Source organism: Cyprinus carpio, chromosome A8 (genome assembly GCF_018340385.1).
Source record: "Cyprinus carpio isolate SPL01 chromosome A8, ASM1834038v1, whole genome shotgun sequence".
Lineage (NCBI taxonomy): Eukaryota > Metazoa > Chordata > Actinopteri > Cypriniformes > Cyprinidae > Cyprinus > Cyprinus carpio.
This window is the reverse complement of record NC_056579.1, coordinates 6625621-6647891: the sequence shown is the minus strand read 5'-3', so window position 1 is coordinate 6647891 and position 22271 is coordinate 6625621. Positions and strand designations below refer to the sequence as shown.

The window sequence follows — 22271 nt, the reverse complement described above, 5'->3', positions numbered from 1 at the left end:
AATTTGGCCTTAAGTAAGTTTGCTCCTTTGATTAATTTTAATTATGTTTTTCATTTGACTAAATAATAACAAGCAGTTTCATCTGTTTAGCAGGTTATCTGTGTTTATAGTTCAGGTTAAGGCAAATCTGTTCACTCTACAACTATATTTGTAACACCCCCGACAGCTATTTCCAGCCGTACAAGTACAGCTCTTGTCTACTTCAATGGAGAAAACCAGAATCACTGTAACTGTTTGTCAAAGATTGTGTTTCAAATCAGGTAAATCCATCTCGAATGTGTCTTGGAGGATCATAAACTGATCGGCCACAACATTAAAACCACTGACAGGTAAGGTGAATAACACTGATTTTATTGTTACAATAGCACATTTCAAGGGGTGGGATATACTAGGCAAGTGAACAAGTAAGCAGAACAAGTTCTGAGTGACTTTGACAAGGTCTAAGCGTACATTTACACAACAGTGAAGTAGTAAAAACAGAAACAGAAGTTTTTTCTTTGCGTTTCTGAAAAGTTTTGCATACAGCCTACAACGTGCAATGTTCTGCTGGGAAACCTTGGCTCCAGGCATTCATGTAGATTTTACTTTGACATCTACCACGTGCCTATAGATTGTTGCAGACCACAATCAGTCCTTCATAGCAATGGTGTTCCCTAAAGACAGTGGCTTCTTTCAGCAGGATTATAAACACTGCAAAAATTGTTCAGGAATGGGTTGAGGAACATGACTAGGGTGCCTATACTATGTTAGGCAGGTGCTTTTAATGTTTTGGTTGATCAGTGTATGTATAAAATGAAGATACATACATTTTGTGCCGCCACTTACCTTGAAAAACAGAGCCATATTTTGGTGAGCCTAAGAACAACAAAAACTGTTTTTCAGCCTTTTTCAAGTTGTCAGGGAGATGCATCTTGTTGTAGACTATATTACCAAGCTGCTGTTGGTGCCTTCACTTTTTTGAGCATCTTATTCAGAGTCTTTTTATTCGCAGAAGGCTTCTTTTTGACAGAGGGCAACTCTTGGTTGCTTGTGTTTCCAGCTCTGCCAACTCGCTGGTTTGACAAGCACACTTATAAAGAAGCCAGAATGAGCTGGTTACTGTTGTTTGTGCCTGCATTGCACACATAGCTGGCTGAATGCTATGTTTTCGACATTTGAAGCTCTAAATCTATTACATTTAGCACATGCTAAAAATTTCGGAATTACTATTAGTGTAGCTCCTGAGGGTGGATGATTATAATACAGGCAACAAAAGCATTTCTGGACCATGTTACTATGAAAATATTAGAGGACAGTTTATGGCATGTTTTAGCTGTTTGCAGCTTTGTTGGACTGAAAATTCAATAGCATGAAAAGCTGAAAACCTTTTTTGAAAGCTCCTACCTGTATGCTTACTGTAGCTGCAGTGCAAAGAAAGGACAAACAGAGTTTTCTGCAGTGTTCTGAACACCTCCTGGCATAGTTTTCACAGAACAAATGGCAGTGTGTTTAGCAGCTGACAGAATAGTTGCTCTCATTTTTTAAACTACCTGAAATGGTTTTCTCAAACAAACCTGCCTGTTAAGGACATGACATCCAAACAAGCTGCATTTTGGTGGCTTGTCTGTTAACTTGGTACTGGTAACACCCTAATACTGACTCACACCATTCTTAATACCCATTAAAAGCACTGTGGTACATGATGGTATATTCATATATTATGGTAATACAGTGGTACAGTTTGCATTTCAGTTTTGTTTCAGACAAACATTTTCAGTGAGGCCCTAAAATGGGTGTTATACATTCAGTTATATTTTGTATTGATTGGTTTGAATAGATGTTGATAACTTGGCCCAGACAGACTTTTTTGCAGGGACAATCAGCAGAATTGCAAAAATATTGTTTAAATAATGTGAGAACTGTATAAAAACAGTGTGCATGTGCAGTTGCATGTGTCAGTGTTGATGGATGCAATGCTGATTTTAAACAAACTCTTTCAAACAGAGATGCTGCTTTTGATTAACACAACAGCAGGAAACAGAACACAGTGACCTCAAAATCACCCTCAATTTCTTTTTTGAATGATACAAGCACATCTATATCTGTAAATCTCAGTGCTATGAAATGGTGTCTGTAAAATACATGGGTCGGACATGTGCAAGAATACAATCTGTTCAAGGAGGGTACACACTATTAATCAGCCAGTATTCTAGAGGCTTTTCTTAGCTTTTAAAAAAAATGCAAGCACAAATATGTATTATAGTTAAATAATGTTTAATAGTGTGACATGTTGTGCGTAAGTAAATGTAACCAGAATTCACAATCATGTTTAAAGTTTGACCACAACATGCTTTCAGTCTTTAGCTGGATTCGAATCGCGGTCTTGCATCTGGATTTCTTCACATGGGTCTCAAAAACTTTACACAAAACGAGCTCTTTCCAGTGAAATATGACCACCCAGTGTTTAAGTATGATCAAACCTGTATAATTTCACATGCACTCTGCTTTATGATAGGCTGTCTGACAAAGTTACAGTTTCTGTTAAATTGGCGTTCACGACAGTACCATGACGCATTTGTGTGGTGCTGCTCACGCAGGAGCCGGCATTCTGATGTAGAACACTGTGCGAACACTGTCCTTTATAAGCAGAGGAATGCACATGCATACGTTGTGTATACTGTCATCAACACGTGTCTAAGAATGAAATGGAAGAGAAGAAATTGTTGAATAAAGTCATTATTTTTGTTTTCTTTGCACACAAAAATTGTTCTCGTAGCTTCATATAATTAAGGTTGAGCCACTGACATGACATGGACTGTTTTAACAATGTCCTTACTACCTTTCTGGGGCTTGAACGTGCTAGTTGCATTGCTGTCTATGCAGGGTCAGAAAGCTGGATTTCATCAAAAATATCTTAATTTGTGTTCTGAAGATGAACAAAGGAATTACCGGTTTGGAACGACATGAGAGTGAGTAATTAATGACAGAATTTTCATTTTGGGATGTACTATCCCTTTAAATTTAAATGTTTTTCCAAATACCAAATATTATTAATAATTGTGTTTATACGTGTGTTTGTATAAGCTCGTAAATGCATGCTGTAATTTACGTATTGTAAACAATACTAAAACTGATACGGTACAGTTCCTGACTAGACTGAATGACTATTTATTTATTTATTGCACATTTTAATAGTATTCATTCATTCATTTGTATTTATGTTATTAGCCTATATAATTAGTTTTTTGTTGATTAAACGGATATTTGTTATCATAAGCCTATTAAGAAACGTTAAGTAGGCCTACGTTTTATTTGTAACTTTTCTGCTATTCGCTCCATCAGAAAAATCCTCGATAAGCCTCAAATGCTCTTTACTGCCAGCTCACTCATCGGTTCTCGGCTCAGTGTGATTCGGACATGTTCGCTTTCCGCTTGCATGAGTCAGAGAGTTGTTCATTCGTGACCGAATCGTTCAGTCCAGTGCGGGTGAGCAAATAGTTCAGACCGGATCGAATGATTCATTGAAAAGATCCGACTCAAAAGAACGATTCGCCCGCGGATCGGACATCGCTAGTAGACACGGTGTAAGCGCAAGATAGGGAGGGGGGCGGATTTCAGGAGCTCCAACACAAACGTGTCCTTACACCACAGGAATGAAGCAAACCAAACGGACGCGTAGCACACAGTTATTTTGCATAACTTAACGGCTGATTATCTAAATCCACGTCTTTTTTGTTTCTCACAGACTGAACAGGGAAAGTTTTATATCTGAGGAGGAATACCTTCCAACGAACGGAACGCATCATCCGCAAACAGTCACACCTTCGCCTCAGTATCTGAGTGCGTTGAGGAGATCGGGTCTGCTTTCGGACTGCATTTTCTTGTTTGTTTATTTTTGGGGGGTGAGGGACAAGTCCCTTAAAGTACGTATATTTTTCTTTTACAAAATGAGTGTGGATCTCTAGTTCTGTGCCCAGGTTTTCTGTAGGTTTGTGCTGATCACCTTGTGAAGTAGTTTTAGTTCCCGTAGACTGTGGTGTTGTCTCCCTTTTCTCTTTCTTGGATGCTGGAATTTAAGACTGACAGTCCCGTTCTCTCCTTATGCCCATGAAAACAACTCTCGGATGGTAAGGATTCCAGAGAATGGTAAATGATCGATGGAAAATCATGAACAGTGTTTCAGAACTCGAGGATGGACAGCAGCACAAATCGCAGGTATGTTGCACGCGCGTCATGTAGGGTCGATGCATTCGTGATGCTCAGGCAGCTCAAAAACTATAGATTTGCCCATATGCAAGTCTCATTGCGTGTTATGTAGACAGCAAACATAAATAATACTTTATATACATAAATATTTTGAAACACATGCCGCTATTAACAAATCACGTCACGTTTTCAGACCTTGAAGATTAGGCTAAACTATTTGTTTAAACTAATATTATTTGATTCAATTATAGTACATTTTAGTATTTGTCTTCTTTACTGTTCTGTGTTACATAACTAGTTGCTTTAGATAAGAAAGTGCTGCCTAGAAAGAGATTTAAGGAGTATGATATTAGACATGATTTGTATACACACACACACACACACACACACACACACACACACACACACACACACAAAAACACACACACAAACACACAAACACACACACACACACACACACACACACACACACACACACACACACACACACATACATATAAATTTGTGTGTACACGGCCAAAATGTCATTCAAAAAAGACAGAAGTTAGACCATTAATCTTAATCTTAATAATTTATATATTATTAATCAAATAAATATTGCAAAATGGTCAGCATTTGTCAGAACCAGTACAATTTAGTGACAACAAATAAAATGTACAAAACTGTTGAATTTAAAGGAACATTTGCTACAGTACATACGATACTTACTAAGAATCACTTAAAATGATTTTGAAAGCATAAAATCCTTTGGTAAATTTTGCAACCGACAGTTGTACAAGCGGATGCCGATAATCTGACAATACTACAATATTGACAGATTCATTGGCTTAAAATAAGTTTAGTGCTAGTAAATAATAAGCCCCTTTAGTTCTCAAGTATTCAGGCTGATATAGAACCAGTGTCAGATGATACCACTCTCCGTGCCCACTGCACACGAGGGAATACATTTATTTCTATTATGCAGCTCACACAGAACTACGGGATTAAGCTCAGCACCTCCATGTATGAGCGACTGCATGCCTGCCAGAAAATTTCACTCGTGAATGCTGGAAGTTCATGCATTCACAGCAGAGAGAGCACATCACAGATCTGACGGTGGAGCTCAGCACACTGAAGGGTGTTGCATCTTTGCTTTCTTTATCTCGCACTGTCTATTTCAAAGCTGGTTTGAAAAAATCTATATCTCGCCACTGCCTGCATTTCACAGCCACTGTAATCTCCTGTGAGCATTTAGTGGGGAATGTACATAACACGCTGTTTATAGCAATCCTGATTATAGCGGTTTAAGGATGGGATCACGGCTGTAACAGCTGTTTATTACTGCTATAATCCTCACGTGGCATCCTCTAACCTTCTCTCAGTGGGAGTGTAAAGTGTGCATAATACAATGCCCTTTCAGGAATATGTCAAGCCCTGCTTTTGAAGCGTCAACATCATCACGAGCCGCTTGTTCTAATGGCACTTCTTTATTTACCCGTCTTGTGTAACTGAGTCATTTTAACACGCAGCATAACTGAAGTGTCGTGCCAGTTTATCAAACTGTCTGGGCTTGTTTGGTTTGTGCTGCATATGTTATTTTAGGGGGTTGTTAATTAATCAATGTGAATTCGTCTTCCATCCATTTCTGACTGATGTTTATTAATAAAATATTCACTTGGGAGAGAGAAAGAGAGAGGGGAGGGGCTGGGATCTCATGGGACGAATAAAATTGTTCACCTGCTGTGCTGGAGCATTCAGATTTTGATGGATATGATTTGTAATTCCTCGTGCTGTTCTTTGTGCCTTGATTTTTACAGCTGAATATAAAAGGTGAAGCCTCTGGTCTGTTGTGCAGTGGTTAAAAATAGGCTTAAGGGTCCTGTGAGACAGACGTACAGGTAAAAGTAGGATTTGCATTTTTTAGCCTCAGCAACATGATGTATGGTTTGTGTGTGTGTGTTATATAATAGCCAAAACAGTCACAGTAAGCTAGTTTAAGTTGCAGGCAGTAACATTATTGTATGGTATGGTCAGATGGACTCATTAGCTCCTTGTTCCTGGGGATTGTCGGCCCACCCGTGGTATTCTTTAAGGTCTACTCCTGCAGACACACACGGTCACACTCTGGAGCAAAACAGCTGCAGTGATTTTTAAAACTAAAAATCCTGCCGTTATTTACTGACCTTTATGGCTTTCCAAAGTGAATGGTCACCAAAAGGACCTTAAAAATAGACCACACAAATCGTGCACTACAATCTGCAGGGATGTTTACACCAAGAAGGATAACTATATGTTTTTAATAAACATTCTTATTTTATGAGAATAGGTTCACTGTTGAAAGTAAAGGATCTTTTATTGTCATCTATGGTTCCATGAGGAACCTTTGAAGAACATTAACATTGTACAACTGGAAAAAGGTTTCTTAAAATATTCTTCATGTTTTGAAAATAATGGTTCTTTGAGAAACCGTAAATGGTTCTTCTATCGCATCACTGTGAACCTTTTGGAGTCTTTATTTTTAAGTATGTCCATACCACAACAATAATGAAAGAGGGGAATGACATTGTTGAAATCACGTTCAGAACAATTTTTTTTCCAGCTGATAAAAATGTTGACAATCAAAGTCCAGCTGACTTTAAAGAGTTCAAGCATTTAAATTGGTAGACGAGATAACTGCAGTATGCGTTTATAATAAAATTAAAGGGGCCCTAATATGCTTTTTCACTTTTTGAATTTTAGTCAGTGTGTTGTGTCTATATTTGGGCATAAAAAGGATCTACAAAGTTACAAATCTCAAAGTCCACTTTGATAAAAAAAAATCCCCTTTCAAGAACTACAACTAACGGCTCGTTTGGACTACAGCGTTGTTTTCCTTGTTTTGTGATGTCACAAAGAGGCCCATTAGAATATCATTAAAATAATTCCTGCCTACTGAAATTCTAATGATTAGGGGGTGGGGAGGGGCGAGGTTGTGGTTAGAACACTTTGCATCAGACAAGATGACAACGAAGAAGAAGTGCTGCTGCAGAGTTAGTGTATCAGAGAAAACGAAGAAGAAGAGCTGCTGTAGCATCAAGTTTTCGCCATGTCCGTCCATATCCGTGCGTGCAAAGGTTGGGCGCGATCCTCTTGTTCAGTATTCTCAGTGTCTGAATCCAGCTTAAATTGATATGGCAATACTGACACCATCCTTATCTATACCGGAGCAGACAGAACTTGCTGCTTTATTTCAGCAAGTACTGAAACACTGTCAAAGCTGTTCGCCAATCAGAACGCACTAGGACAGCTAACCAATCACAGCACATTTTGTTTTTCGGAAGGCAGGCATTCATTAAACCTGGAACTAATCGAGTTGTTTGTGCCAGGCTGGGGTGAAAGGTATTTTAATAATGTTAATTATGTGAAAAATAATGTGTTTTTCGAACCACTAAGCATGAGAGCATGTTCTAGCACACCCCCAAAACAAAATCAAGACTTTGTAAAAGATCATAATAGGACCCCTGTAATGTAATTGTAATGTAATGTAATGTAATGTGTCTGCTTTTTTTACTTAAAGGCATTTTACTATAAAGGGCTGGAGGGATTGAAATTTTTGAAAGCTGTAAGAAACATTTGCCATCCTGTAGAGTTGGGAAAATGAGTATTGGCCATTATAACTTGCAGACTTCATCTCAGCACAGGATGATAGCAGCCACCTGAAGTTAAATAGAGTTTTATCAATCCATTTCCCTCTCAAATGTGTCAAGCTGCTTAAGTTGTAGTAGCTATTAGGATTTGCAAAGTGAACAGACTTGCTGACAGTCTGGGTAGCTTTTCATCAGGATGAAGTGTAGATACTTTATCTTTAGAGTTAATCTTTGGAGAATCTGTGAAGTCGTGCCCAGCCGTTGTCTGCTTTCTGTCCAGCAATTCCCCATTGGCACACACAGCAATTCAATACGGCCAAACAAAGACAATGTGAGAGATGTTTACCAATTGTGTGCTGGACACAATGGGGATGGAAAGTCCAAACATGTGGGCTGAAATTCATTTCTTCGGGATGCTTGTCAAACATGGCACTGCCAATTAAACACTCCTCCAAAAACCTGGAAGCCTGCTGTTCTGTAATGAAAGCTGTAACCGCATGACTGAACATAGCCATTATGTGTGTACAGGATAAAACACTGGATACCTAGAGTGTCCCCTAGCTTAATAAGTATGCTGCGATGACTCTAAAACATTTCCTGTTTCATTATGTCGTAACGCTCATGTGCTTTTTCAGCCGTATTAATGACAAAACCCTGCTTATTCTCTTCTCAAAGCCTTTTATTTCCCCTCACAATAGTACTTATGCTATTTAATGTTTAATCCAGAAAAAAAAAAAAGAGTTTAAATCAATCAACTGTGGCTTGAATTAAAAAAAATCCATTAAACCCCCCTCCACGTTCATTCTTTGTGGTGTTTCAGTGTTTATTGTGACTGGAAATGCTATCAGAATTTCAACTCTATCCTTTCAGCCATACCTTGTTTCTCGTCAATCTCTCCTGTCTGCATAATAAAGTCTTCTGGCCTTGGTTGTAGCACACTGACAGTGGATGAATGTGAAAGCTATAAAGTCCCTGCAGATATATGGTTTTCCGTTCTCTGCTGTTATCTATGCTGGATATCCATCACAGGATTGTGGGGCTATTTGGGGGCGTATGAATTCTGATATATGGAGTCCCACAGGCGAGGGTCTCGCTCTAAGAGTAGTTGTATAATTATAGGCCATCAATGGCTCTCCTAGATGGCGTCTGTATATCAAACTGTCATGGATCGTTTTTTCAGTGTGATGGAGCGAATGTTATTTGGTTTAACCCCTGACATCACTCAGATGATCCCCGACGTGTATCTTCCTTCTCACCTTCAACAATAAGGAATGATTTTTTAGATGAGGTATAAGAATAAACAATCTAATTTGCTCTGGGTCAGATCTGTTGACATTTTGCAAAAGCCACCTTTATTTAATTCAGGACTATAGACACACCTTTTGGTATTTATTTTGTGTTTGACATTTCTTCTGCGCTTTTGAGATTACACCCATCTTTATTCAACCTGAATATAACTGAAGACGGTGTGCTAAAATAGCTTTAAAAAACATGTGCACTCTGTTGACTAATTTGAATTCATTAAGCAGTTGTACCACTTTAGAACACAGTATATTTAAATGCAAAAACATGCATCTTGTCAATTTTCCCAGTGGAAAAGTGCTCCATGCAAACTGTGTTCAGCACATGCAAGGGAGAGAAGAATAAGGTTTTATTATTTCAAAGTGGCACTTTTATTCTGCAGCACAATATAACTCTCACCAGAGCAATGAACATAGACAGTGATGTTGCTTGACCAGTTGTGCTCAAGAGTCAGCAGTTTTCACAGCTTTTATTTTTGGTGGTTTGTGCTATTTTTATTGACACAGACAGTAGAGAGGCGACAGGGAATTAGTGGGAACAGGAGCAGGAGGCAGACCTGGATCTGCCACGAGGACCACAGCTCAACTAGTCTAGAGCATGTGTGTGTGCTGCTAGGCCATGGCATTCTTATTATATATATATATATATATTATGACCACCCCCCCCCCCAACAATTTTTTTTTTTATTAATTTATTAATTTAATTTGGTATAGCCTATACCAATTTACTATCTGATGCCATCACTATGGTCAATAATATTTATTAAAAAATATGATTATATTAATATTTTAATATTAATTTAATGAATTTTTCCTTAATTTAGAAGTACTTAGTTTTTATTAACAAGCTTATTTTTGCATGTAAGGTTTGTTTAAACGAATACCACTTCAAAATTTTGCAATCATAATTCAATGTGTTTACGAATTGTTGAGTCAAAGGCCATGAAAAAGAAGCAGTGTTGAACGTGATAGTATGATGCATTGCAACAAATACAAAATAGAACATTACATGGAATCATCATAGTTATCCAATCTAATAAATAGCCACATATGGTGGAATAAATACAAATGGATTGGCATTTGCTGTATTATAAATAACAGGGGAGTGTGAAAATTATAGCCAGAAAGCCTATTAGTCCAATGTATTAGAGGAAAGATAATCATATAAAGCAAGTGCTTAAGTCGGTCAGTTTTTTTGTTTGTTGCTGGGGGAATAAAAGCCGATTTTGAATGTGGTGGATTGTGTTATTTGAAGACTGTTGGAGCCAATTGGGATGGAAAGATTATGATCAAGGTGGATTGAATCTGGCAGCATGAGGGATTTGTACGTGACAATTGACCCTTCAGTGGCCTTCCACTCATGCACTTTTGTGTAGCAATAACAGACAGTGATAACACAGATAAAGATACTTCCTCTGGTGCAGCGATAAAACGGCAGGCTCATTTGCTCATACTGCACGCTGTCTGCAAGGGATTCACAGAACGGATATGCATCTGTTGTCTTTATCAGTATGTTTCCGGTAATTCATTGCAGACCTTTAGTGTGGAGCTTCCTAAAAGATCCACCAGTTTCTCAGTGGTGTTTCGTGAGGGAATTTTTTAAGGAAGTCTGATGTGTTAATCAATATCAGGAACTCTGATAAAAGATTGTAGTGGGTCGATTTACTTAATAATACATCGAAATAATGTGTCGACATGTAGTAAAAATGTAGTAAAAATCTATCTATTTATTTCACTTTTTTTTTCATTAAACTTTATTTGTATCACTTTATGAGATTAATTTCATTTTGACTAAATTTTTTTTAGCACATTCCCATATGTCTCATCTTACAAACCATTACTGCAAATCCTGCTGTTGCTGTTCAGATTTCTGTTCATGTTTCTTAAAAGGTCTTTAGTGCCATTGGCACTTGGGGCAAAGTTGTGGTAGACAGCTCTGTTGATGTATTCAGCCAGTGGTTAAACTAGTTTTCTTGCTATCATCAGTAAATGAAATGATCCTGACACTATGGCTTGCAGTCGTAAGTGAAATGTTGAGAGCATCTTGTGGATGATTTGTAGGTCTGTGTGCTAATGAAGTTATATTGGCCATTATCACGACTGGTGGGCTGCTTCTATCGCTTCTATCAGGAAATCAGTGTGCATTGACTTTTCTTCTTCGCTTATTTAATTGTCACTTTCAGAAATTCAGCAGTATGCAGGACATGAAGATTTACTTTGTGCCAGTCAATTGGTGTGATTTACAAACTGGATGTTGTTTTAGGCACTCTGGGGGAAGGGCAGTTAATGTGAGAGATCACCAGACCTTTTAAGACTAAGTGCAAGTAATGGTTTAAGACAGAATACCTCGGCTTTTCTGATCTCCATCGCTGTCATGGCCATTTTGAAGATGAGTGGTTTTAAAAATGAGAGATGGAGATTAAGCACGTCTGAAACAGGACTCAGCTGTTCTGAGCTCTGTGAATCCTGGAAGCCTTGTGCGTTTTTAACCTCTCAAAATGATGATGATGATGATGATTATTATTATTATTTGTGTATGTGTTTCAGTTCATGCATTTTGAATCTAATTGTCCTATCCTTGCCCTTGTTTCTTCTCTTTTTGGTTCTCTGTTTTAACGAATTGTGTAACGAAGTGTGTCTCTCAGGTTGTTGACTTGCATATGTGATTTTATTGTGTGGACAAAAACGATTGATACATTGTTTGATGTATTGTGTTCTGAGGCCAACATAAGTTTTTTAAATGCTCTGCGGTTAGTAGTTTCACATCAGCGATCTAGTGTTTTTTCAATGTCAAACAAAACTTTTTTTTGTGGTAGCCAAGCAACAGCACACCAATCATATAATCATTCATTCTCAAAATGAACTGAAGAAGAGATGATTTTCTGCAGATACAACAGTGATGCATGTTGATGATAGGGTCTATTTGGAAAACTGGGGCTTTGCTGAAAGCTCCTTTTAGCTTGAAGCCATATAGAGAGGATGCTAATGGACATTCTGCCCTGTATAATGTCTCACAGAGCTTTAAATCTAAGGCATTGCTCATTACAACATCCAGCTCTGCTGCATACTTTCTGTCAACCACCCACTGACTGCCACTATAGATTTTCTGTAGTGTCACATTCAGATTTCTCCATAACTTTCCCAAACCTTTGCTGTCGATAGTGGTCAGTAAACAAGGCATTATAGAGATCCGCATAATCTATTTTAGGCTCTTGTAAATGTAACACTAAAACCTTGCCAACCTACTTTACAGTGGCCACGGTCATATCAAGTGTCTTATTGGAATGTGACACCTAGCAACATAACCACAACCTTCTTCATTTGACTGGACCAAAGGAAAAATAATCAGACTAATGTCGCCCCCACAACACATCTCACTGAAACATGGCACTAGCCTAATTGTTTGCAATATTTAATTATTTCTGCAAGCAGACATTGTTGAAGAGCAACTGGAGGACTTTGAGGTTCCAATGCAGGCTCTGTGGGTAGACATATATGATATATGTACTGTATACTGTATACACTCTATATAAGCAGATATGGAGCATAAAGTAAAAAAATGAAAAAAGGTTAAAAAATAAATAAATAAAAGTTCAGATTTTTTTATGTTTGAAAGTTTCTATTTTTTTGATGATTAAAAAAGTTCAGAAGAACAGAATTTATTAGAAATAGAATAGTAACAGAATAAAACTCAGTAGTGTCACTTTTGTTCAATTTAATGTATCCTTGATGAATAAAATAATTAATTTGATTAAAAAATGACTGACTTCACACTTTTATAAATGTTACATTTAACTTGTGAGCTGTTTAAATGTTGTAATATTTATTTTTAATATAATTTTATAATATTTTTGTAAATTTTCTGTACATATTACAGAGTATTGTAGTCATATTTTTTTTTCTCTGAGAAGGGTAGATGGAAAACCCCTCATTTTTTTTGCGCATTATAAAAGGTAATAATAGTTGTAATTTGTTTATGTTTTTAATAGAAGTACTACATTTTGGAGGTTCAGGTGGGATGCTGCTAATACTTTAAATGTTGTAAAATGCACCTGTAGAGTTATCAAGAGCTATTAAGAGTACTGAAGGACAGTTTTACTTTTCAGTCATTCTTATTAAATCATCACCTTTTTCTTCTGATTAGCATAGAGACTCCCTTATCCAAATCAACCACTGGATCATGCCAATTATCACTTTCCTCTTGGGAAATTATGCCTTACAAAATCAGAAATCCTAATTGTAGCTTGGTGTGTGTTCAGATTTCATGCTTCTTTAGCTTTTTCACTTCCCAAATGAGCCAGAATGTGCTTTATCATTAATCCTTTGTAGAAAAATGATGCATTAATTCTGTAATTGACTTTCATGTAGGCATTTTATCATTTGCAACTCTCAGTATGGTGGCTTTAGGAAAGGATTGCTTTGATTGAAAAAATATCACCTGATCTGTTGGTTGCATGCAAAATAGCAGGATCAATCTGAAAACTATAGTTTTTTGCAATTGGAGACATGTTATATAAAACGTAATCTTGGCAAACAGTTTGAGAGATTTCGGGTCTTCATTCAAGTAGGTAGGAGTAGTGCTCATGTCTGCTTGGTATTGCATTGCTTTTTCTCTCAACATCTAGTGTCATCATTGAAAATTGTTGTGGAAACATTCTGTTTTGCTTTCCTAGGCAACCACGAAGCCTTTTCAGTAAACTGTTTTTTGACCGTTAATAGGATTTTTACAATTCAACAAAACAGGGCTGTTAAATGGCCCACTTGTGAAATGATTGGTCCGGTTGTGTATATGAGGCTTAGCAGAATGCAAACAGAGAAAAGTGTCAGTTTATGAAAATATCACAAGTGGAACTGCTGTGTGACTCTGTAAATGGTCAACAACCAATAGAACATTGAATAGAAATACTGTAGCTCTATGCATTCCTCATGAGCACCACAGCCCAAAATCTGGACCATGTGTGTCAGGTACTAGTCCCACCTTTACTTTTACTGTGTCTTTTTTGTTGACATAACATCCCAGAGTTTGTTCATGTGGCTTGGGACTTCTGATGGCTTTTAAAAGGCTGTTTTTGGTGCTGCTGTGACCCGGGGTCCTCCTGCTGTGATGCCACCTACAGGAGGCGCAAATGGATTTGACCTCTGCTGAGAGAGCTGGTCATCGACTAACAGGGATTTTAGAAGCATATACACATCATAGTTGGAAAGCCGGATATGAGGGGCTGAATTATTGCACACACACACACACACACACACACACACACACACACACACACACACACACACACACACACACACACACACACACACACACACACACACACACAAAGAACAGTTTCATACTTTACAACAGCTTTGGCAGCTGTCACGTCACATCATATGAAGTGAGATGGAATCCATTATGGACAATCTAATTAGTTTCTGCACTGTGAAGCCCTAACCGGCTGTGTCATTTGAAATGCTCACCACATGCCAGAGTTCAAAACGTATGCCATTCAGAGGGTTTTGTGTGCAAATTACCGGCTAATTCTTGAAGGTTCCCATTCTGAAGCAAAGTGCATTTCGTGATGGTGTTCATAAGTGTGTGAAAGCTGCAATTTATTGAACGTCTGTGCATAATACACTGAATTTTAAAAAGATTTCCATTGACAGTGTCCTTCTGTTCCTTCTATTTTGTATTTTTAAAGATGTGACTTGAAAACATTTTGCCTGACCCGTACAATACTGCAGCGTTTTATGGAAATATATCTCAGATTCTTTCAGCAAGACATTTCCTCCCAGTAGTATTTCTTGGCACTTTCTAACTATGGCATTCTGGGGAAAAAAATGTCTCTCTGTAACAGAAATAAATGACCATTATTAACCACCACAAGCTGTGACTTCCCATGAGTGATGGAATTTTTCCATTTGCTTTTTCTTTCACAATTGCTGAGTTCACCTCCATCTCCTCCATCACCTGTGTTTTTAGAAATGTTGTGGCCTTTTGGGTTATATTATGGCATATAACCTAAGACCATTATGTTTTCTGTTCAACAGAGCTTCTGCAACAGAAAAGAAATTATGTTTTGAATGGCAGTCTGAATTGAATGTTGTGACAGAAAAGACAATAAATAGTTGACCCAGCTAGTTTAAAGTGGTAAATTCACCGCCACTTTACTCAACCTCATGTAATTGAAGTATTAATATGTACTATTTAGTGGTAGTTAAAATACAGAGGTGTACCTTTGATGGTACTACCCCATTTAAATGTAACATTTTTGCATATTTTCTCTGGCAGTGAATCGTAAAAGTAGTAGAATTGGTATCAGAAATCGAATCAGAACTATTGCTGTTTTCCCCAGATGACCAGTGTTATTTTAGTATTATTTATATTATGTTATAGTATTTATTAATGTTTTAAATTAGATTTTATTTTTCAAATTTCATTTTTCATTTTAATTATAGTTTTAGTAATTTTGTTTGCTTTTGTCATTATTATGAATTTTATCATTTTTAAAAAATTTCTAATTAGCTTGAATTTTTATTTTTATTTTATTTGAGCTTTTTTCAGTTAAAAAATTAATAATTCTAATAACTATTTAAAAATTTATTTTATTTGCCAAGAATACATTTTTAGTTTTTATTTCTATATATTTCATTTATTTTTATCTTTATTTCAATTAACAAAAATAAATGTAAATAATTTTAGTTTTAAGGTAACAGGAATGACTTTTTCATTTTAGGCTTCCAAACTAAATGCCACAACTAGGTTTCTCCTGAAAATTTCTCATTCCTTTGAACTTTTGTTTGAAGGATGTAGAACTTCTTGTACACAAGACAACTGAAACAAAATATCACTTCCTGCTCAAACATAGCGAAATAGCATTTTGAGATCTGTTTGCTCACTGCTGGAATCACACAAATAAGAGACGGTGTTCGCTTTTACATCTTATGCATTTACTTTCTCTCATATGGCATCGGTTGGTCTGTGATTTTGTGTGTATACAGACTGATCTTTTGTCCCTTGCAGTTTTGATTCAGTGTGTCAGTGCAAAGCTGAAGCTGACTTCTGTGTGTCAGCCATTAGGGAGCAGAGAGGAAGAGTGTGAATAGTGACTTATGGCATCGCTGTTAAAGCTGCTCTCTGGATCCCAGAAGAGGCCTGAAAGACAAATCGCTGCCTGCACACATCGCTGCATGTCCTTGGAGTGCACTGACAGGCAAGCCTGCAGAGAGAAGGCACTGCCACTGCTGCTTGCCACTCTGCCGAGTTCCGCATGCACAAGCGGCACACACACAAACCCACCACACGCTGAGGCTAAATCATGGTAAGGTCCAGTCAATCGGACAAACAAAACAACTGCAAACACTTTTTGTTGTATATAGCAGTAAATATATGCTTTGCTTTGAAGATATTGTGCACACTCTCAAAGTTAATTTTTTTTAGTGGGCGCTCATGCTGTTACCAATGTATCAGATTTGTCTCAGATATTTCTTAAGCCCATGAATACTGCGAATGTGACTTAAAAAAAAAACAGTTTTTTACAGCAGTTCATTAAAGAAAATTGGTATTAAGTAACTTATGTTTCAGACATAACATTGCTACGTCAGCAAAATGCTCCAAACAATGCAATGCAGAATTAAAGTAGGATTTAAATATACATTTATATATACATATTTTTTTTTTTTCAAAGAAATCTCTTAAGCTCACCAATGTTGCATTTATTTGATCAAAATACAATAAAACAGAAATATTTTTATTTATTATTACAATTTAAAACAACTGTTGCCTATTTTAATATATTTTTAAATGCCATTTATTCCTGTGATGCAAAGCTGAATTTTCAGCATCATTACTCCGGTCTTCGGTGTCATGTGATCCACCAGAAATCATTCTAATATGCTGATTTGCTGCTCAAGAAGCATTTCCTATTATGAATGTTGAAAAAAGTTGTTTATTATTATGTAATAATTTATTATTAATAATAAGTTATTATATAATATTAAATTAAAACAAAAATATTAAAAGACTAGATACATAGAAATAAAATTATATAATTAATGTAAATAGTGTAGCACAGATTCTGTGATATTTTAAGATATTTTGAGACCATTTTGAAGTCTTTCATTCTTGATTGTGGAGATATTGGTAAATCTGAGCCCAGTATGAGACACTGTTGAGGTCTTTTCTGATACTCTTGAGATTAAAAGATTTTTTGAAAAAGACTCCATTTAAAGATTTGAGATATTAAAGAGAGCCAAGTCAGAGTTATCTAAGGTTTGCAGAAAGGAGGTTTAGTGGTCAGTGGAAATGGACTATGATTAAAAATTGATGGCCGAGATTTCAGACCCACTTTAGCTGCACATAATGGCCATTTCATGAAGCAACATGTACCGTTGAAGTGTTGATTTCCTCTATTCGCACTGGCACCCACTTATTTCCTGTGAGAGGACGCAGAGCTCAAAGTATGACTGCTTCTCTGCAAATGCCTTCGATAAATACCACATTGTGCTGTTACGCAGAAAGACCTGCAATCACAAAGAATGTTGTTTTTTGACCCACACTTGTATAGATCTCAGTTTGACAACTCTACAGTTGGGGAACCATTGTTTCCTTTCTTTTTTAATTAACTGTATGCATGCTACGAGAGAATGCACATTCATTTTGAAGTCATATCCCCTGCCTTGTTTACCTGTCTCACCTTACAAAGGAAGTAGAATAATTTTATTTCATTCACCTCAGGCTACAACAAGCACGTTGCATCACTTTGACCCGCTAGTAACTAATCAGATTGTCAGCGAGGCGCCGTTATCTGCTTCGGAGATGCTCGTGAGATGTTTCAAAGATACACAGAGGGCCCTTCTCAGGATGTCATCACCTATTGGCTGAGAAAAACAGTTTTACACTTTAGCACGATGCCTTTTAATAGCCTCGTTGGAGCTGGAGGGAGGGGGAGGAACAGTCTGCTTTTGATAGCCTCGGGCACACCCCCCCCTACACACAATAAACTATTTATCATTTCAAACTGGCTAATGAAGCCACATACTCTGAGCCAGCAGAAATTGTGCTGGTATGTGTGAATGCATGTGTGTGTGTGTGTGTGTTTTGATTTGTGTGGCTGCGGCAGTGCGCATCTCGTAGTGAGTCAGTACTCAGGTTCCCGCGTCTTAATGCTGTGCCACATTAGTGATAAATGAACTGGAGAAGAAGCGCTAAAGTTGTGTGGCCATTTTGCAGATTAAGAATAATCCCCCACATCTGGTCTGCCCAAAGAGCTAAGACTTGCTCGTTGGGATTTCTGCTTTCACATTGTATCACAAGATATTTTTTAGGCCTCGGGTTGCTGTGTAATTCAGGGCGAATGGCGTAGTGATCCCTTAATGCGTGTTGATGGGCGTTGCTTTCAGGCGTTTGGCCTTACAAGAGTCTAATTTGTAAAACAACTGGAGCTTGACCACATTTAAGACTCGTGTGTTTTTGAATGGGTCTGAGAGTGCTCTAGGGGTCTTCGGTTGAAACCTTGAAGCTGAGTTTAATATCAGTGTTAAATATGTATTAAATATTTATCCAGTGTATGCAAGTTTTTATGACCGAAAAAATTACCAACATCTGAAATGAACAGAAAATGATATATAACTTTCATTTAAGCTCTTTTGTCTAAAATGACCCCCCAAAATAAATAAATAAATAAATGAAGGCAATAGATTTTTTAATAGCTATTTGAGATGTAGGCATCCAAAACCTTAATAAACTGATTCTGATCTGTATTGTACTATCTTTAATACAAATATTGTATTAACACTGAATGATTTTGATATCTATTAGCGATATAAAAATAATCTTTTTAATGATTATTTCAGTACTTCTGAGACAGATATATACATTTTTTATTTTGTATTTTGCTGGCAAATAAGGAGATCACTTCAGATTTATACAGAACAAATATAACAAATCAGAAATACATTTTAATATTATGTGTAAACAGATTTTGCCAGGATTTTTTCAATTAATACAATTAAGGAGGCACAAATGCATATAAATAAATGTAGTTTACTAGTTTTTAAACTATTTTAAAAAATATATTAAAATATAAATTTAAAAAATATAAATTTGGTAGCATCATTCATTATTTTCTTTTATACACTCTTAAAAATAAAGGTGTTTCACGATGCCATAGAAGAACCTTTTTGTCTAAATGGTTCCATAAAGAACCTTTACATCTGTTTCACAAAAAGTTCTTTGTGGTGAAAGAAGGTTCTTCAGATTATAAAAAGGTAAGAAAGAATTTTTTTTTTTAAAGAACCGTTGACTGAATGGTTCTTTGTGGAACCAAAAATGGTTCTTCTATGGCATCGCTTAAGAGTGTAAAATAACTAATAATTATAAAACTCATAATCTGTATCTTCAACTACATATTGTCATTTGAAAAATCAGTCAGTAATCACTGATAAGCCATAATTAAATCATAGCATAGCAGTTCTTGATTATTTTGAATCATAAATGATGAAAATAGCCTAAAAATTGCAATTCAGTGAGTGAGTCTGAGAGAACTGGACTGATTTTGAAGGTTTTTTGAATCGCTAAAATGAACTGTTTGATAAGAGTCAAAAGACTGCATGCCATTTCCAGAACCCCATTTTTTTTTTTTTTTCAAAGAACAGAACTAGTTCTGAATAAGACCCCTTTCTCAGTTCTCAACCCTAATGAATACAAATAGCCTATACTCTGAATGTATGCTGTTAGTAGGTCAAATTACATACACTTTAGCAGATGCTTTTTCGTCTGTCTGGGATTGGTTTTCTGCTGAAGCATTGAGAACATTAAAAGGTCATTCATCAAGACCTGTACAGTATTTAATAAATACCCAGCACTCTTAAATCAGGAAGATCTGTATCTCAGGGAAAAAAGTAAACAACCACATATGTCTGACTGCCAGCCTGTTTATTTCACCCTCCCAATGTATGTGCACAGCTGGAAGAGCATCTTTCTAACTTAAGCCCTTATAAGAAGATTAGGCCGGGCCTAGATTAGAGTCTTGAGGCACCCCAATATTTCAGCAAGAGCTGTAGATTTGTATTTCAAGATAAAGGGACCCCTAAGCTAAAGCACAGTGTTCCTTTAAGTTTAACTGAGTAGAAGGGGGACTGACCACTGGTACAAAAGCTAAGGTAAAATAAAGTTCAGAATAAATTTTGCCAACTTTTGAATGCTAGGAAGCACAATGCAGTTAAATTTACTATTGATTTGAATTTGAGCTATAGATAAAACTGCCAATGAGTAAATTATATAGTGGTTACCATGTTGAGATCAGAAATTACAGCTTTTTAAAGGCCCAAGGAATCAACAATAACTCTGCTAAGCCGTTGAAATATCTCTGCTATTCACATGCTAAATCTTGTTACATAGAATAGATTTATATTTCTATGAATGTTTTCAAAAGCTTAGTATTGTTTAATTTGCACTAATACATGGCTAGTTTTAAGGTCATCTTTGCAACAACATTATTGTATTATCATATTAGAACATATGGCACCTAAAAAGTGACTTTAAAAGCTTTGGCCTTACAATGAAGCTATGCTGAACAGACTATGAATCACTACTGAAACTGCCTGGATGTTCATTGTATTGAATATGTGCATTCATTAAATACCAATATAAACCTGAGGCAGTTCAGAGTATAAGATTAGAAAGACACACAAACTCAATGAGGTTCAGGGTTGTTTTCTTTGTATTGATTGAGTTGTGATTAAACCATATTTGTCTCAAAGGTAGGATGCCGACCCTTCTAAAAAGAGAGTCCTATTTTTCAAGAATAGAGAGAAGACCATTCAAAAGACAATTTTCCCTGGTATCTCAACTTATATAACCTACAATTAAACTAATGGTGAGCGAAACCACCCAGAGGAAATTTGTATTGCTTGGAGGTGGCTTTTTCATAGCTCTGGAGACTTAATGGAGTTATTCAATTATATTTTAACTTTTTCTCAGATGTTTCTCTTAAATTCCTTTAGACAAAAACAACAACAACAACAAAACAAACACAAAAACAGAAGAACCCTGAGGCGGTCAAGTGATTAGCTGATGTGATTTCCACTAGATGCCCCTCTCTTCTAGAAAGGATCCTTGAAGGATCTTCCTTGATGTGCCCTGAAACTTTAGAGGAGGTCAAGGTTGTGCCCCATTCAAAATTTGATTGAGAAAGCCTTTTAAAAGTCCTGAATTTGAAATTAGTCTGAATTGAGGTAGCAAACAGTTTATATATTTCTCCATATTTAATAATTCTATATATCTTTCTCTCTTTCCCATTGAAACTCTAAATCAACTTCCTGTAGCGTGCGGCCAATTAAATTAAAATTTAAACTCATTAATTGAAAAAGAAGCCAGTTCTTCATTTCTGGATTTTTCACAACTCCGAATTAGAGCATATATGAATTAATAGGGTGATTTTTCCTCTCAAATCTTATTGTTTTATTTTACTGATCTTACTGTAGTTTTAGTTTCTTATAGCCAGGTGATGCTTTCTCTCTTGTGCATCTTCTTTTGTCGGAGGCCAATGTCAAGAGGAGAGCCCAACACCTCACCTACATCTCCCTGAACAGGCAATCACCGGCTCTGTCATGTGACATTTCCAGCATGTCAATGTGCTTGACCTCCCTCTTGGTTCCTGCAGCTGGTATCAGTGTCGATCCGCTGTGGGTCTTACAGGTCTAAGGAGGGCGTTGAAAAGAATGTGGCAGTGTTTGTGTCCGCCGGCTCCTCAGTTTCACCTCTCCTCATACAAGAGCCTCGTCTCAGCGCGACAGATAAAAGCCCTTATCAAATATTGTCTGTGCTCAGCTAAGCATGGCCCTCTAATCTCAACCTGTGTCTGTTCAGGGGGCATCTGACTACCCGCTGCCCACTAGAGTGTGAGAGGGAAGTAAAGGTGCGTAGACATCTCAGAAGACGGCCACGGTCAGGGCCCACTAACTAGTTAAGATGCAGGTCATGGAACAGCGACCGAATGTTTACGAGCCCTCGGTTTTCTTCTTAAACACCAGTAGAGAGGTTCTATCACAATGAAGAAGAGCAAGATTGATGGTGCGCGTGTACATAGAATAGACGCGCTTGCTGCCTCATTGTGTCGGCGAGGATTCTTGCAGGGCTGCTCTGGAGGGAAAAGCTGCACAGCTGTATGCATTCCGATCGCAGTGGAGGGGTCGG

General features: G+C 37.0%; 1 protein-coding gene across 1 annotated transcript in view; it reads left to right on the top strand.

Annotated features, from left to right (window-relative positions):
• The first annotated feature begins 3549 nt into the window (after positions 1-3549).
• Positions 3550-22271, top strand: part of LOC109050912 (fibrinogen C domain-containing protein 1-like) — a 94241-nt gene continuing 75519 nt past the window's right edge. The window contains exons 1-2 of the mRNA XM_042761811.1: positions 3550-3902; positions 4112-4194. Coding sequence (XP_042617745.1) covers positions 4123-4194 — 72 coding nt within the window. The 5' untranslated portion in view covers positions 3550-3902; positions 4112-4122. The remainder of the gene's footprint in view (positions 3903-4111; positions 4195-22271) is intronic.